The sequence below is a fragment of the Colletes gigas genome, unplaced genomic scaffold, assembly GCF_013123115.1.
Source record: "Colletes gigas isolate AHSC1104 unplaced genomic scaffold, ASM1312311v1 Colletes_gigas_Sc00012, whole genome shotgun sequence".
In the NCBI taxonomy this organism is placed as follows: domain Eukaryota; kingdom Metazoa; phylum Arthropoda; class Insecta; order Hymenoptera; family Colletidae; genus Colletes; species Colletes gigas.
In genome coordinates, this window is record NW_025106641.1 from 565,899 (window position 1) to 579,381 (window position 13,483).

Genomic DNA, 13,483 nt, shown 5'->3' on the forward strand with positions numbered 1-13,483 from the left:
TAAAGATTTGCTTCGATTGAAAAATCGAAGTGTTCGAAACATGCATGTTTGTTTAATATTTCCACGTTCCTTACTTCTTTGTAGTATAATCGATGTATTTTATTGCGAATAAATTGCACCTACGAACAATGAACAAACAAATCATAATGCACTGTATTATCGTACTGTTTACAGAATTTCACATTGCACAGTGCTGATGTTAGTAACAGAAATTGTATTCTTATTGCTTGTTCGTCGCCAAAAGAATTAAATAATACGTAAATTGTGTTTTACGTATACGAGAAATACTATTTTGTAAAAAGTATTGTTTGTTCACCGAAGAAATTTCATGTAAATTACTTCATACGAAACTGAACGAAGGTAAATAATTTATGCAATAACTTAACCTCTTATAGGTATAAATTTATATTCATAAATACATATGTTATAACGTGAGTACATAGATTTTAACGTATACAGATTGTTTATGTGAAATATTAGTTATATTACAATTTGTAATACGAAGTTCGGAAGCACATGTAATGCATATGCTGTTTGATTTTTATATGCACGCGACAGTTGATTGTCAAAAGTGTTTAATTACCGCGGAACTTATAAGAAACATCTATTACGTGATTTTTAGGTTTTGATGAGACTTTACAGGTTTATAGAATGGCCAAAAATAAAATACACGTGTTATTTTTTCTTAGCAGTAATAAACCAAGTTTAGGGGGTAAAACTACCCTCCAAACTTGTCTTCTGATACTTTTTCTTTCCCCTTGTTGATATTTTATTTGTATTGCATGAATATTTGCATTACAATATTTGAAACACTTGTATCCACGAGATTATTTTTAGTTGAACACAATTATTTTAAATATATTATTTAATGAGATTCATATTATGTGCAGAAAGTGAATAATTTCATAATGGCATCTAGTATGGATGAAGAGACACTGATTGAAATTAATTTATCATCGTCAACTTGCAAAGACAATATGGCACTCGATGAAACCAGCACAATAGCATCAGTGATCATAGAAGAGCTGGATGAAAGTGCTCTTAGTAACATGAACGTAGATATGGCAGAATTTGTTGAAGCAAATGCTTTAGAGATCAAAGATATAACACAAGATATTATACCAGAAACATATTCTGAACAAAATAGTTCTGTCATGGATGTTACTATAGGCGTAGAAGATCAGGATATATTATTAACTGCAGACGAAGAAGACAAATTAACAAAACAGTTCTTAAACGGTGAATTAACATTCTCCGAATATTCTTTGCAAATGGATCAAGGTGTAGACGTAGAGACTTTAGAAACTGACTACCCTACTAGGTAGTACACCAGTAAATAATTCTTATACGTAATGCGAAACACCTGGCAACATATTCTTCTATTTTTAGAAATGATAATGAGAACGAAGAAATAGAAACAAACATATCTGTTTATCGTAAAGCACCAAGACGAAATAAACGAAAAAAAAGGACACTTCCTCCGGTTCTGCAAGGTCTCATGGGTGAAGCAAATTTGAGATTTGCCAGAGGAGATACAGAATTGGCTGCTCAAATATGTATGGAAATAATTAGGCAAGTGGCTTTTCCAAAATTAAGATGTACACAGCAGTGTTTGTAGATTGTAAGACTTACAAAAGAAAGAATTGTCAACAGTCTGGATAAAATAAAATTATACAAATATTGTGACTTTTCTTTAGACAAGTACCGAGCGCTCCAGAACCATTTCACACATTGGCAATGATATATGAGACAGATCAACCAGAAAAATCGTTACAGTTTGCTTTAATAGCAGCGCATCTCAGTCCTAGAGATTCCGATCAATGGACACGATTGGCGAATATGTCATTGGAGAAAGGAGACATTAAACAAGCTATTACATGTTATAATAAAGCAATTCAAGCAAACCCAAAAGATATAAACTTATACGAAACGCGAGCACGACTTCTAGAACGAAACGGAGATAAGAAAGCTTATTTAAGAGGATTTTCAAAGTTGGTTCATCAGTTGGAACCTGAAGATGGTAATAACATAATTAAATATGCCAAGATGTTGGCTAAACGATACATGGAGGAGAATAACAATGAACAAGCATTAGATGCGATGGAAAATATTTTTTCAAAGTGTCCCTCTTTCATTACTTTGGAAGAAGTTAATATCATGACTGAAATATTAATAGCACTGAAAAGATTCAAAAGATGTTTAAATATTTTAACGAAATATACGACAATCTGGGTCAAATATAAAAATGCCAATGATATACAGAAAGAAGAATCAGAAGATAAGGATTTAGGCGAAATAGAAGCCTGTGGAATACCGGACGATGTTGTTGTCGATTTAAAAGCAAAATTTCTTATAACTCTTATTGAGTTAGATCAAATGAGACTGGCTGAAAATCTTCTCCCTAAATTTTATTTGAACGAAAATCCAGAAATTTCTGGAGATCTTTTCTTAGATATTGCGGAAACTCTGATGGGAAAGAAAGAATTCGAACATGCTTTAGCGTTATTAGATCCATTAGTAAATAGTAATAATTATAGTTTGGCTGCAGTGTGGTTACGGCACGCGGAATGTTGGGTTGGCTGTAAAGATTTAAGAAAAGCAATAAAATCTTACGAAGTTGTTACGAAATTATCATTTCAGCATTTAGGCGCAAGAACAGCTCTGGCCAAACTTTATCAACTAAAGGGTCAGTACAACAAAGCGATAGAAGTTCTTGATCAAGATCCCGAATCGGATACTTTAGATCCTGAAGTGGTTTACCGAAGAACGTTGCTTCTTTTTAAAGTGAAGAGATACGATGAGTATTTTCGATCTGGTATGTTACTCTTCTCCAGACACTGTGTTCATTTAAGAAGCAAAGTCGAGCTAAATGCATTGACTAGAGCATACGGAACACGACAGCGAATAGACTCATTGAAACTTCATAGACTGTCGCGCGGAGAGAAATTTGAGGAAGAAAATGCGCCAATCTTTCTCAATACCACGGAATTAAGCGAAAAGAACGAATACTTCTTGCTCGTGGAAATGTGTAAATTAGCTTGCAAACTAAAGAGATATGGTTTACTGCAGAGAATATGTTTGAGTGCTTTAACATCAAAGAGATTTGAAAAGAGAAACACTCAGATTATGTTTTTATGCTTGCTGTCCTGTATTTATAATAACGATTCCTATCATGGTTATAACATTGTGCGGCAATTGATACGCGTCTGTCACAGGCCAAACACTTGGAATTTGTTAAACATTATTATACAAGACGCTCAAGATTGTAGACACAATAGGTTCATTATGCGTCTTCTTGGAAGAGAAGATGTATTTTCTCACTTAAATATATTGCATGCAAATAACTGCCTTGTTTCGGGAACATATAAATATGCCCTCAACGATTATATCTCTCTTTTTAAAGTCGCACCTAATGCATTATTGGCATTACTTATCGGTATAACATTATTACAAATGGCGTGCCAAAAATTTTCTGTTAACAAAAATCAACTTGTAATTCAAGGTAATTACGTATATACGATATATGTTACTTTATTTAAAGGATATTTTTTTTCGAATCAAAAATAGGTAATATTTTTCCGAATAATTGTTTAAGATATTCCGAATATTTTCTATATCTTGTATCTTATTTTGTTTTAGCTATTGCTTTTTTGAAGAAATATTGTCAATTACGGGGCGAAGATGGTAAACAGGAAACGTATTACAATATGGGCCGTGCGTTCCATCAAATTGGATTATTACCAGCAGCTGTACATTTTTACAAATTAGTGCTTAACGAAGATCCTGGAGAAATAGTAAAAGAGAACTCGCATCTTTTAGATTTGAAACAAGAAGCTGCTTTTAATTTGCATCTTATTTACTTAGATTCAGAAAATTTCTTGTTGGCAAGAATGTACCTTGAAAAGTACATTACGGTTTAGATTAAGAATGTTAATTTACCGATTTCAAATGTAAGATAAATCATAATTTTGTAAATAAACTTGTGAATATTTGTATATAAATTGGAGCATTTTTATGACTGAACCTTCTAGTCTTAAATGTTACATCTAATTTATATTTGTTATCATGAACAATGTCGTTGAACGATTAATAATTATTACATGTTCTGTAGATAGGCGAGTGAAATGAGCGTGACATTAGCTGCCAAAATCGAATTTGTGAAATTATGTAATGTCTTGGAAGAAATCAAGAAAGCACGTGTTGCTAAGAGAACCGAGATTTTGGAGAAGTTCATCCAGCAGTGTCGTCTTGCTGGCCTCAAACATAAAACGGAATGTCCAGATGCGGTATAGTTATATACTCATTAATTAAATTTTGTTAACAACGAATAATTCGATTTCTCAAAATAAATAATTTACCACCCATAATAATTAAGAATTTATATCATTAGGATGTTTCACTATTCTCTATAATGAGATTACTTTTACCGAGCCGTGAACGAGAACGTGGAGCGCACAATTTAAAAGAAAAATCCCTTGCTAATCTTTATGTTCGCGTATTTTGTTTGGGTAAAGGTAGCAAGGATGCAAATAATCTTGTACAATACAAGTGAGATTATTATTGGATATTTTTTTCTACTTAGCATTAATATTGTATTATCATTGTCTATGTTAAAATAACGATAATATTGTTTTAGAACTCCAACAACAAAAAAGAGTACAGGATCCGACTTTGCGGAGAAAGCTTATTGGATTCTACGAAATCGGTTACCACGCGAGAGTTCTGGTTTCACGATAGAACGAATCAATTTATTCCTTGACAATATATCATCGAAAAACGACAATATTCGGCAAAAGGATGAAACGTTTAAAGTTTTGTTGGGGAAGACAAATGCATTGGAGTTTAAATGGATAACGCGAATAATACTTAAAGATTTGAAACTCGGTATCGGAATGAAGAGGATATTACAAGGTTTCTTCTTTACATCAACGTTGATCTATTACTTTGAATGCATGGAAAACAATAACAATTTTATTTTTCAGTTTTTCATCCAGATGCAAATGCACTGTCTGATGTGTCAACAGATTTACGTCAGATCTGCGAAACATTATCCGATCCCCAGTTGAGATACCACCATGATATTCAAATTTTCTCTCATTTTAAACCCATGTTGTTAGAAAGATGTAGGATTGAAGATACAAAGACACTTTTCAGTAAATGTGAACAGTATTTTGTACAAACGAAATATGATGGTGAACGATCTCAGATGCATATGAAAGATGGGAAATATAAATACTTTACAAGACAAGGATACGATATTACAAAGAACTACGGTTATGGGGAAACTAGTTCATCAGGTATAGTTTAAATATACTGTAAATAAACTTAAACTCATGTTTCTATTACAAAAAAATTTTACTTCAGGTTTTATGAGCAGCGTATTTCATAGACTTTTGAAACCACAATGTAAATCAATAATTTTGGATGGTGAATTAATGGGTTGGCACAAGCAGAAGAAACTATTGGGTTCAAAAGGGATGAATTTTGACGTTAAAAAGCTTTCAGAAAATAGTCACCATCAGCCATGTTTTATCGCATTAGATATTATTCTATATAATGATGTTTTACTTATTAATGAACTTTACGAAAAAAGACTAAAAATATTAGAAGATGCATTTAAAGAAGAAGAGGGCTGTTTAATGTTGTGCAAGTCCATTAAAATTTCTCAGAGGGAAGAATTATGCAGAGTATTCAATGAAAGTATACAAAATAAGGAAGAAGGAATTGTACTAAAAAAATATGACATGAAATATAAACCCAACGTACGAGATGGCAGTAATTGTTATAAAATAAAAGCTGAGGTAATACTCTCTTTTTAAAAGTATTTATTTATATTATCAACTTTTATTTTATTCGAACAATAACATTGCAGTATTCGGATGATCTAGTGCAAGATGTAGATCTGATTATTCTCGGCGGTTATTATGGCGGAGGAAAATTTATGGGTTTAATGAAAAGTTTTCTGATGGCGGTAGCTTCCCCGTCAAATGTTCCAGGAGAGAATCCCTCAAAATTTTTATCCGTTGTATCAGTCAGCAATGGCTTATCTATGGAAACGTTGAAAGAACTTTGGAAAAGATTCGAAGGTAAATGGCAGAACGAATGTCCTGAAAATGTGTCTCCTCCTAGGGTAAGTATTTGTAAAATATACATATAGGATGAGGATAAAATATCGAATATCCTATTGTATAATGTTATTAATATCTTTTAGCTAGATCCACCGAACAAGTGGATTCGTCCTGAAGAATCTATTATTTTGACAATACGAGCAACAGAGATGACACAAAGTAAGGATTATCCAACAGGCTATAGCTTACGATTCCCAAGAGTGATGGATGTTAGAACTGATAAACCATGGTATAGCGTTTGCACCACAACGGAACTGTTATCGCTAATTAAAGTGTGTGCAATTAAATGAATAAATTTCAATCACTTCCTATATATTATAATCTTCATACGTGTAAATAGCGTATTTTATTGTTATACAGGATTCGAGGCCGATTCAAAAACTAACAAAGCGAGATGTAGATTGCAATGATACTGAAGCTCCCAAAAGCAAAGTACGTAGGACGAAACAATGCTCGTCATTGTTTGAAGAGAAGTCATCGAAATCTAATATTCTTAACGATTCGCCGATTTATCTCACACGACTTTTTGACGGTAAAGAAATATGTGTGATAAATGGAGACAATGAGTTGTCCAAAACAGACATTGAAGAAATTCTTTTGCAACATAGAGCGAAAGTGGTTAAAAATCCATTGAAAGAAAACTATTGTGTGATCGTTGGTAACGTTAAACCGGTACAAATATAAACTATGTTCTTACATCACGTTACCAACGAACCTTGAGTAATCTATACATGTAACTAAATTTTCTAGGCAAGAGCAAAGAATATTGTAGAAAGTAAAGAGTACGACGTAGTATCGTTGGATTGGTTCAAACGAGTTACCAAAGAAGAAAATTGGTCGTCGTTACAAGATTTTCTACCATGGGACTTGATATGCAGTCGTGAATCAACAGAACGTCGACTAGCACAATATTACGATGAATATTACGACAATTTTACGGTGGATGCGGACGAAGAGAGTTTGGCACGTTCGTTCAAAAAAGTTGAAGAAACGGTAGTACGTGTTATCCATTACACATATTGAAAAATGTAATTTCTAATTAAAAATTTTGCATAAAATTAATTTCAGTTAAATGCCATCGGGTTGGATCATCTACAAATGAAAGAAATGGATAAAGAATTATTTGACAACGGAATATCACCATATTCTATATTTCGGGGCATGGTGGGATATTTTGATAATCAGTCGGATCAGTCCAAGTTTGAATTTAGTTTTATGGCAGGGATAATTAAGGACACTATCGACAATTTTGTAACACACGTGTTCATTGATAGAAATTCCACGAGTTCCAAACTCAAAAGTCTAATCGACGAACTACAAATACCGATAATAATTGTTAAAAGCGAATGGATCGGTAAATGTTTCGGGCAGAATCAACTTATTTCGAACGAAGAATATCTTATTAATTTGTAAAATAAATTCAAGATATTTCTTCCTTTATCGAGTAAACGATTCACTGTATATCGGAGATAATTATTCCAAGTGAATTTATTATGTACACAATATGTTACATAGTATACTATATTTGTGTACGAATTTATTTATAAATAATTTTATGAATCAAACTGTGGGCCAATTTATTCGTTGGCGTCAACAGGGATGAATAACAATGAACGTATAATTTTGGAATCGACTCGTTTCCAAAGGAAAGTTGCCGTGTAAGTGTTACGCTAAGTCTATTTGTAACATAGACACCGAAAATACATAGATTCATTTTGGCTCATATTTTCGTTACGTGCTAAGAAACTGGGTACTAGGCGGAGTGACAGTTGGACAGTTCGCTCATTTAACATCCCGTTTCGAAATATTTCTTCTCGGTTCAAGTCAGCACCCTTGCTAGTCTTGTTTTATTTCATCGGAATGCGTGCAAAATACGAGGCGGCGCGAGGGACGCAGCTGCGACGTTTCCTTTACAAAGCCTGCCATTCACAGAGATTCTCAAGTAGATTAAGACGAGAGAACTTTAGGGAAAAAGACTTTACAAACACGGATACCGAAGGCGCCAACCGTTTTTCTCGAGATATCAATTCAAAACGAGAGGATTCTCAGTTTCCTTGTAAATCTCATTCCTCGACTTAATTAAATTAAAATCTCAAAAGGTGAGCCGATTTTTAAGTGAAATGAAATTAATAAATACTTTATTGGTTCTTTAAAAAATTCTGCAAAAAAGAAAAGAGAAGACAAAGTAAAACAATACATTAAGAAAATACACCGTTATCAAACAGAAAACATCGTCTATCAAGCTAAAAGTTTCTTCGTTCAGAAGTTTTTCGGAGATGTATACAACGGATCGAAGAAGGGAAAATCGGTGGTTTCTCTTTCGTCGGCAAAATTGTAACTGAAATTTTTGGGGCGAAGATGTATACCGTGGCATCGCGTGATGTATGCATAGTGTTAACCGTCGCGGATATCTCGTTAGCGTAAAGCAAGGTTCCGTCTACCAGGTCGGAATATAATATATGAATATGACTGACGTTCGTGTCCGCTGAAGATTCTACTTATAGACTCTTCACCTACGGACACGACGCGTATTAATCGAGTTTCAGATTTTCCAAGCGCGTCCAACGGGACGCGTCACTCCCGCGCCAACGACGCGTCCAATTTATTCACGGAGTTTCAGTGCTAACTCGGTACCTGCCAATTACGCGTTGTACTCGTTACTGTTTGTTGCTTACTCGTTCATCGTTAACGCGATGAATTTGCGGTTCGAGCATTCGCGTCTGGACTTTTCGTGTTCAGTCAGCCGAAAGAATCGTTGGAGATGCGACTGTTGCATAACGAACGTTCGAATTTGTCCCGCTCCGTCCATTTTGTTGAGCGATAGCGCGGCGCGCAGTGGGTTATTGCCCCGAAAATCCTTAAAATGCCCTAACTTTGCTAAAATTCATCTAAATGCAACGAAAAAAAAAGAAATCATTTTAAACTGCCTAGCCAGAGAATCATTCTATACATACATTGAGTGGTAGTGGTAGATGACCACTTAGAGGGTGCCGAATATCTGATGGTGGGGGAACTAGCGCGCTGGCGTAGAGTTAAAAAATAAATTCCCCATCCCTGTATTAGATATTTAAACGTGTAGCGTTTCGCAATATGTACATCGTTTACGAAACTACTCATCCTTTTCTTCCTTCGATCGTTCCAGCTGTTTCCTAGTACGCGTGCTTCATGTCCCACGTAACGTGATGCTCGTCCATGTATATGGTCTTCTTTCTCTCTTGTTCACGAAATCTTGGCCTCGCCCACAGTCTTTGATTCTTTCTCAAATCCCTGATGATACCTGTTTCTTTATCAAATTTGTATAACTTAATCAACAAAATAAACAGGACTTATAAAATAGGTTATATTAAGAGTGTCTCTAATCAAGATCGTTCTAATCAGTCTAATTGAAACATTAGTATTATCGCGTCGCAGTTAAAGATCATGTAAACGTACTCATAGTCTGATCGATGTTGCATCTTCCAAAGTCATAGCCCTCCTTATCGGTTGACAGCGAGGTCGAAGCGCGCGAAGAAGACGAGATCGGTTCTTGTTTATGATAGACAGAGTCCCGCGACAGCGCTGTCCACGAATGGCATCGTTTGGACGACGATAGGCTCGACGAAGACGAAAACAACGACGAACGATCAATTCTGTATTTACCTTGCTTGTGTCGATCTTTGAAAGTCATCGCGAACCGCGATGTTTTGTACGGTGGACACCGACAAACGACTCTACTGTCACGGACCGAACTCTTTGTGTACTGCGTGGACGTCGTCGAAGAACTGCAACCTGAAAGCGTAGAGTTCTCAAAGTTTTCTAGATCTCTTGGTCCGTTTGATCTTTTGTTCCTGAATAGGACCATAGTTGGTTTCTCTTTGCATTGCGGGAACTGTTGTCTGTACTTCGCGCCGCAAGTCTCGCGAGCCAAAATGAGTTTACGATCTAGCAGAGCATCGATTTTTTTCTTCAATTTTACGTTATCCAACGTATAATTGTTCTTCTGCCACTGGAAGTTTCCGGGAAGCATTTTGTTTTGCGCCTGCGCGGCACAAGGATGAAATTTTAACGGAAATTCTTTGTTGGCGGCGTTCCATTGCGGACCGTTACGATTACGAATCCTAAACAGATAGGATGCGAAGAATTAAAAAGAGTTAAAAATTTAAATATTAAAAATTGACGTTTTATGGACGACGTAAACTAACTTTGTGTCGCGGGAGCAATTTTTACATTCGAACTTCTTTTTATAATTCATCGCACTCTTTTGCCAAGTAACAGGAAGCGCGGAACCCGTTTCGACCTCGCGACGAATACATCTTTTCTGCAACCTTGAGTTCGATCGATGTTTGTTCACAAAACATTTTGAATTGTATTTTTCTTTTTGCTTTGCAGTACAGACTCGTGCGTCGTCTGAAAAATCTTTTAAGATATCATTATTAATGTCAGACTCTTGATGGGATTTTGTCGCGATATTTCGAATAGCGTTTATGCAATCTATCGACAGTTTCTTCTTAACGGCGGATACACATTTTTTCCTCAATTCGCGATACAAAATCGAATCTATGCAATTATGTGTAATAATCGTTTCGCTGAAACTGGTGTCACTTTGCGATTGTTTCATGATTCCTCTTGAAGGGCATTTACATACATCCGAATTAATATTCTCGATCAGTTCCTCGTCCGAAAGTATCTCGGTAATTTTACATAAACTATTTTTTCTTTGCGTTTCGGATGCTTTCCGACGAATACGTTTTGATGAATATTGTTCATTGTCGACGTCTTTAACAATTTGTGACTCTAGACTACTCCGAGAAACCTCGTTAAATTTCTTATCATAACATTTACTTTCTTCGCATTTGGTGTTGGAGCACAGGGGAGACGATCGAGACACGTTGTAATCAAGCGAAATACATGAATAATCAATTGATATTTTATGTTTAGGATCTGCTTCGTTGGCGCATAATTCTGAACATATTTCTTCTTCTGAATTTACTTCTACTTCGGCAGATTTTACATTTGCGTCTACCACGTCACAAGTACATTCGTTTACGATATCTTCTTCATGCTTTTCCAACATGTTTACTTCTTCTGGTTTAATTACGATTTCTTCCCCTATTTTCTTATCATTATTAGTAACGTCAGCAGTATTAATATTATCATCGTAGCTATTTTGGTTGCATATTTTCCAACGATCGGAAACGGTATCATGGGTAATGCGTAGGCGTGCGCAAGATTGTTTGCTTCTTCTTCTTTTCATCAGTTTTTCAGCAGACACGATCCCACAGCAATGGCGGTAAAGACAGTGTCTACCCGTTCGTTGTCTTCTTACGCTCGTCGATGATTTTGTAACCTAATTTCGTAACTTTAATGTGAATACATTCGATACAGGTTTTTCATAATTATTTACCTTTTTCTCCCGATTAAGCAATGTTACACAGTACATACAATTTGTAGACGATATATCTGCAATCAAAGTAACCACGGAATCACCGATCCGTCGTGCAATATGGCTTGTCCATGATGGTAAGACTTACAGCGATTCGCTGGAGAAGTCGAAATTACCATTGTCATTTTGAGGAAGGCCTCGCCCCAGCGCAAGTGCAGTCTTCGAGATGTTCACTGGGTCGTTCTCCTGAATCCATTCCGTTATCTTTCGGTACCCTAAAAATCATTTTTATGTACTTGACGTTTCTCACATGTATCGACAATATTCAGGGAGTCGTATAGTTTGTAATCTCTGCACTTACATGCCCGCACGTTTTCTGCAGCCGCAAGCATAAACCTTGGTCTGCATTCTGTAAAAAAAAAATTTGCATTTATTAAATATAAATCTGTCCTTATAAAAATTTGACAATAGATAACAAATAACTTACCCGTGTTCGCATTCGCATCTGTCTGGTCGTCTGTGGAGCAGGAATTGGTACTAAATATTAGAACTTTTTGATTATATCATGCGCATGATTTTGCTGGCCATACGATACGCGATATTCTTTAGGACTTGGTCACGACCGTCTTTGAACGTACGAAGAACGCGAAGAAAACTATTCTTCCATGAATAAATGATTCAAAAACGGATCTTTTGAGCAACGTTTCCCAAACTTGTTCAGGTGAAAAATAATTACGTTCTTTCGTTACTGTTTGGGAAACGTTTTGGAAACATCTCGCACGTATGACCAACGTGACCCACTTTTCTCTGCCGGAACGTATGAATTCTCTCATTCTTGCGTTACAGAGGCAACTGTACTCCCTATAATATGCATAAATATTTTTATCGTCGATCCATTCGGTTTGCATCGATCCAAGTTTAACAATACTCACTTCTCTTTTAAGAAAATCACGTAGAAGAAAAGCATCCCTGTGAAGCCCGCGATAAACTTTCCCAAGTACCAAGCAAAGTTACTTGTACAGTGGGGCATCGCAGCGCATTTAATCACTGGTTGTTCACCAGCCTTACAATTGCATCAGAAACGCGAAAATATTAATACCAGATACTATAAGATTAAAAATAAAAATGTCCCTCAACTTATTTATTTTCTTTGTATTATTACCTTGGACGGATAAAATATCTATTAACCGAAGAAGACTGCATTACATTATACAGCACCCCGTGAAGATATTGTCACAAATTTCTCGGGGGTTAGTTTCGACATACGTCGTCGTCTGATATTTCGCACCGTTTGATTTATCGTTTGAATTTCGTGTTACATAACATGGTTGCAACTTCTAGGCTCCCCGTTTCTCTTCACCGGTTCGCATTTCAATTTTAACGCGAAAGCTTCTCGGGGACTGTAAAAATAAATTTTATTAATTTTTTCGGTATGCCACGATCACAGGGCAATGCGAATAGATTTTTCCTCGGTCGAAGAACAAATGCAAAGTGGCACCGATTTGCAAATGTCGGATCGTCGAGAACGTCGCCTACTTCTGATACTCGACATCGATCATTTCTCACTCGAAAACGTATCTAGCTTTTTGCAAATAATTAAACGCCTTTTAATCGCTAAACGTGTAGTTTTATTTTTATTCGTCCTGGCTGAATTATCTGCAAGTTGAAAATAAATATCGTTACTGTTAAGTAATATAGTAATTATAACGAAAACGATACATTTTTCAAGGGTGACAGCCCTTTGCCGCTACGAAACGGTCTTCTTTTAAGAGATGACAGCATCCTTTGGACATTTTTTTCCTAGACGACGAAAGAAGGAATGATCGGTGAAGTTTAAATTTACATCGGTCTGCAGGCACGCGTGAAACCCACCGAGGAATTCGCCCTAATGAGCGTGGAACGAAGGGGTGTCATCTCGGACGTTTCTTCTCCCCGTTTCCCGATCGACACGGACAGCTTTGCTTCTCGAGGGGTGTTGTCAGTGCAGCAAATA

At 35.9% G+C, this 13,483-nt stretch overlaps 3 protein-coding genes across 4 annotated transcripts; 2 read left to right on the forward strand and 1 right to left on the reverse strand.

The window, feature by feature from the left end:
- Positions 1 to 239: 239 nt before the first annotated feature.
- LOC122399012 (DNA ligase 4) lies at positions 240 to 7,591 on the forward strand. 2 transcript variants are annotated; one of them, XM_043399311.1, is made up of 11 exons: positions 240 to 360; positions 4,112 to 4,286; positions 4,391 to 4,548; positions 4,637 to 4,911; positions 4,983 to 5,297; positions 5,365 to 5,801; positions 5,873 to 6,130; positions 6,212 to 6,400; positions 6,489 to 6,800; positions 6,879 to 7,124; positions 7,197 to 7,591. In XM_043399311.1, exons 2-11 carry the CDS (start codon positions 4,125 to 4,127, stop codon positions 7,539 to 7,541), a joined length of 2,697 nt encoding a protein of 898 aa, XP_043255246.1. In that variant the 5' UTR covers positions 240 to 360; positions 4,112 to 4,124; the 3' UTR covers positions 7,542 to 7,591. The 2 variants fall into 2 exon arrangements, with proteins under 2 accessions (XP_043255246.1, XP_043255247.1); XM_043399312.1 differs by having other exon boundaries at positions 6,879 to 7,121.
- On the forward strand, positions 899 to 4,023 carry LOC122399013 (general transcription factor 3C polypeptide 3). The gene is made up of 4 exons (XM_043399313.1): positions 899 to 1,321; positions 1,390 to 1,572; positions 1,698 to 3,502; positions 3,640 to 4,023. Exons 1-4 carry the CDS (start codon positions 909 to 911, stop codon positions 3,918 to 3,920), a joined length of 2,682 nt encoding a protein of 893 aa, XP_043255248.1. The 5' UTR covers positions 899 to 908; the 3' UTR covers positions 3,921 to 4,023.
- Positions 7,592 to 9,270: 1,679 nt separating the features above from the next.
- Positions 9,271 to 12,457, reverse strand: LOC122398905. Its single transcript, XM_043399169.1, has 7 exons — positions 12,423 to 12,457; positions 11,978 to 12,007; positions 11,852 to 11,899; positions 11,512 to 11,614; positions 10,310 to 11,454; positions 9,561 to 10,225; positions 9,271 to 9,411 (listed from the first exon to the last, which is right to left on the reverse strand). Exons 1-7 carry the CDS (start codon positions 12,455 to 12,457, stop codon positions 9,278 to 9,280), a joined length of 2,160 nt encoding a protein of 719 aa, XP_043255104.1. The 3' UTR covers positions 9,271 to 9,277.
- Between the last annotated feature and the right edge of the window lie 1,026 nt (positions 12,458 to 13,483).

Bases quoted from the DNA above. Each gene is read 5' to 3' on its own strand.
- LOC122399012 (XM_043399311.1), top strand. From the start codon at position 4,125: ATGAGCGTGACATTAGCTGCCAAAATCGAATTTGTGAAATTATGTAAT. The intron at 6,131-6,211 runs GTAAGTATTTGT...AATATCTTTTAG, and splicing joins AAAATGTGTCTCCTCCTAGG to CTAGATCCACCGAACAAGTG. The intron at 7,125-7,196 runs GTACGTGTTATC...AATTAATTTCAG, and splicing joins AAAAAGTTGAAGAAACGGTA to TTAAATGCCATCGGGTTGGA.
- LOC122398905 (XM_043399169.1), bottom strand. From the start codon at position 12,457: ATGCTTTTCTTCTACGTGATTTTCTTAAAAGAGAA. The intron at 10,226-10,309 runs GTTAGTTTACGT...CTATCTGTTTAG, and splicing joins AATTGCTCCCGCGACACAAA to GATTCGTAATCGTAACGGTC. The intron at 9,412-9,560 runs GTACGTTTACAT...AATTTGATAAAG, and splicing joins CAACATCGATCAGACTATGA to AAACAGGTATCATCAGGGAT.
- LOC122399013 (XM_043399313.1), top strand. From the start codon at position 909: ATGGCATCTAGTATGGATGAAGAGACACTGATTGAAATTAATTTATCA. The intron at 1,322-1,389 runs GTAGTACACCAG...TTCTATTTTTAG, and splicing joins GAAACTGACTACCCTACTAG to AAATGATAATGAGAACGAAG. The intron at 3,503-3,639 runs GTAATTACGTAT...ATTTTGTTTTAG, and splicing joins AAATCAACTTGTAATTCAAG to CTATTGCTTTTTTGAAGAAA.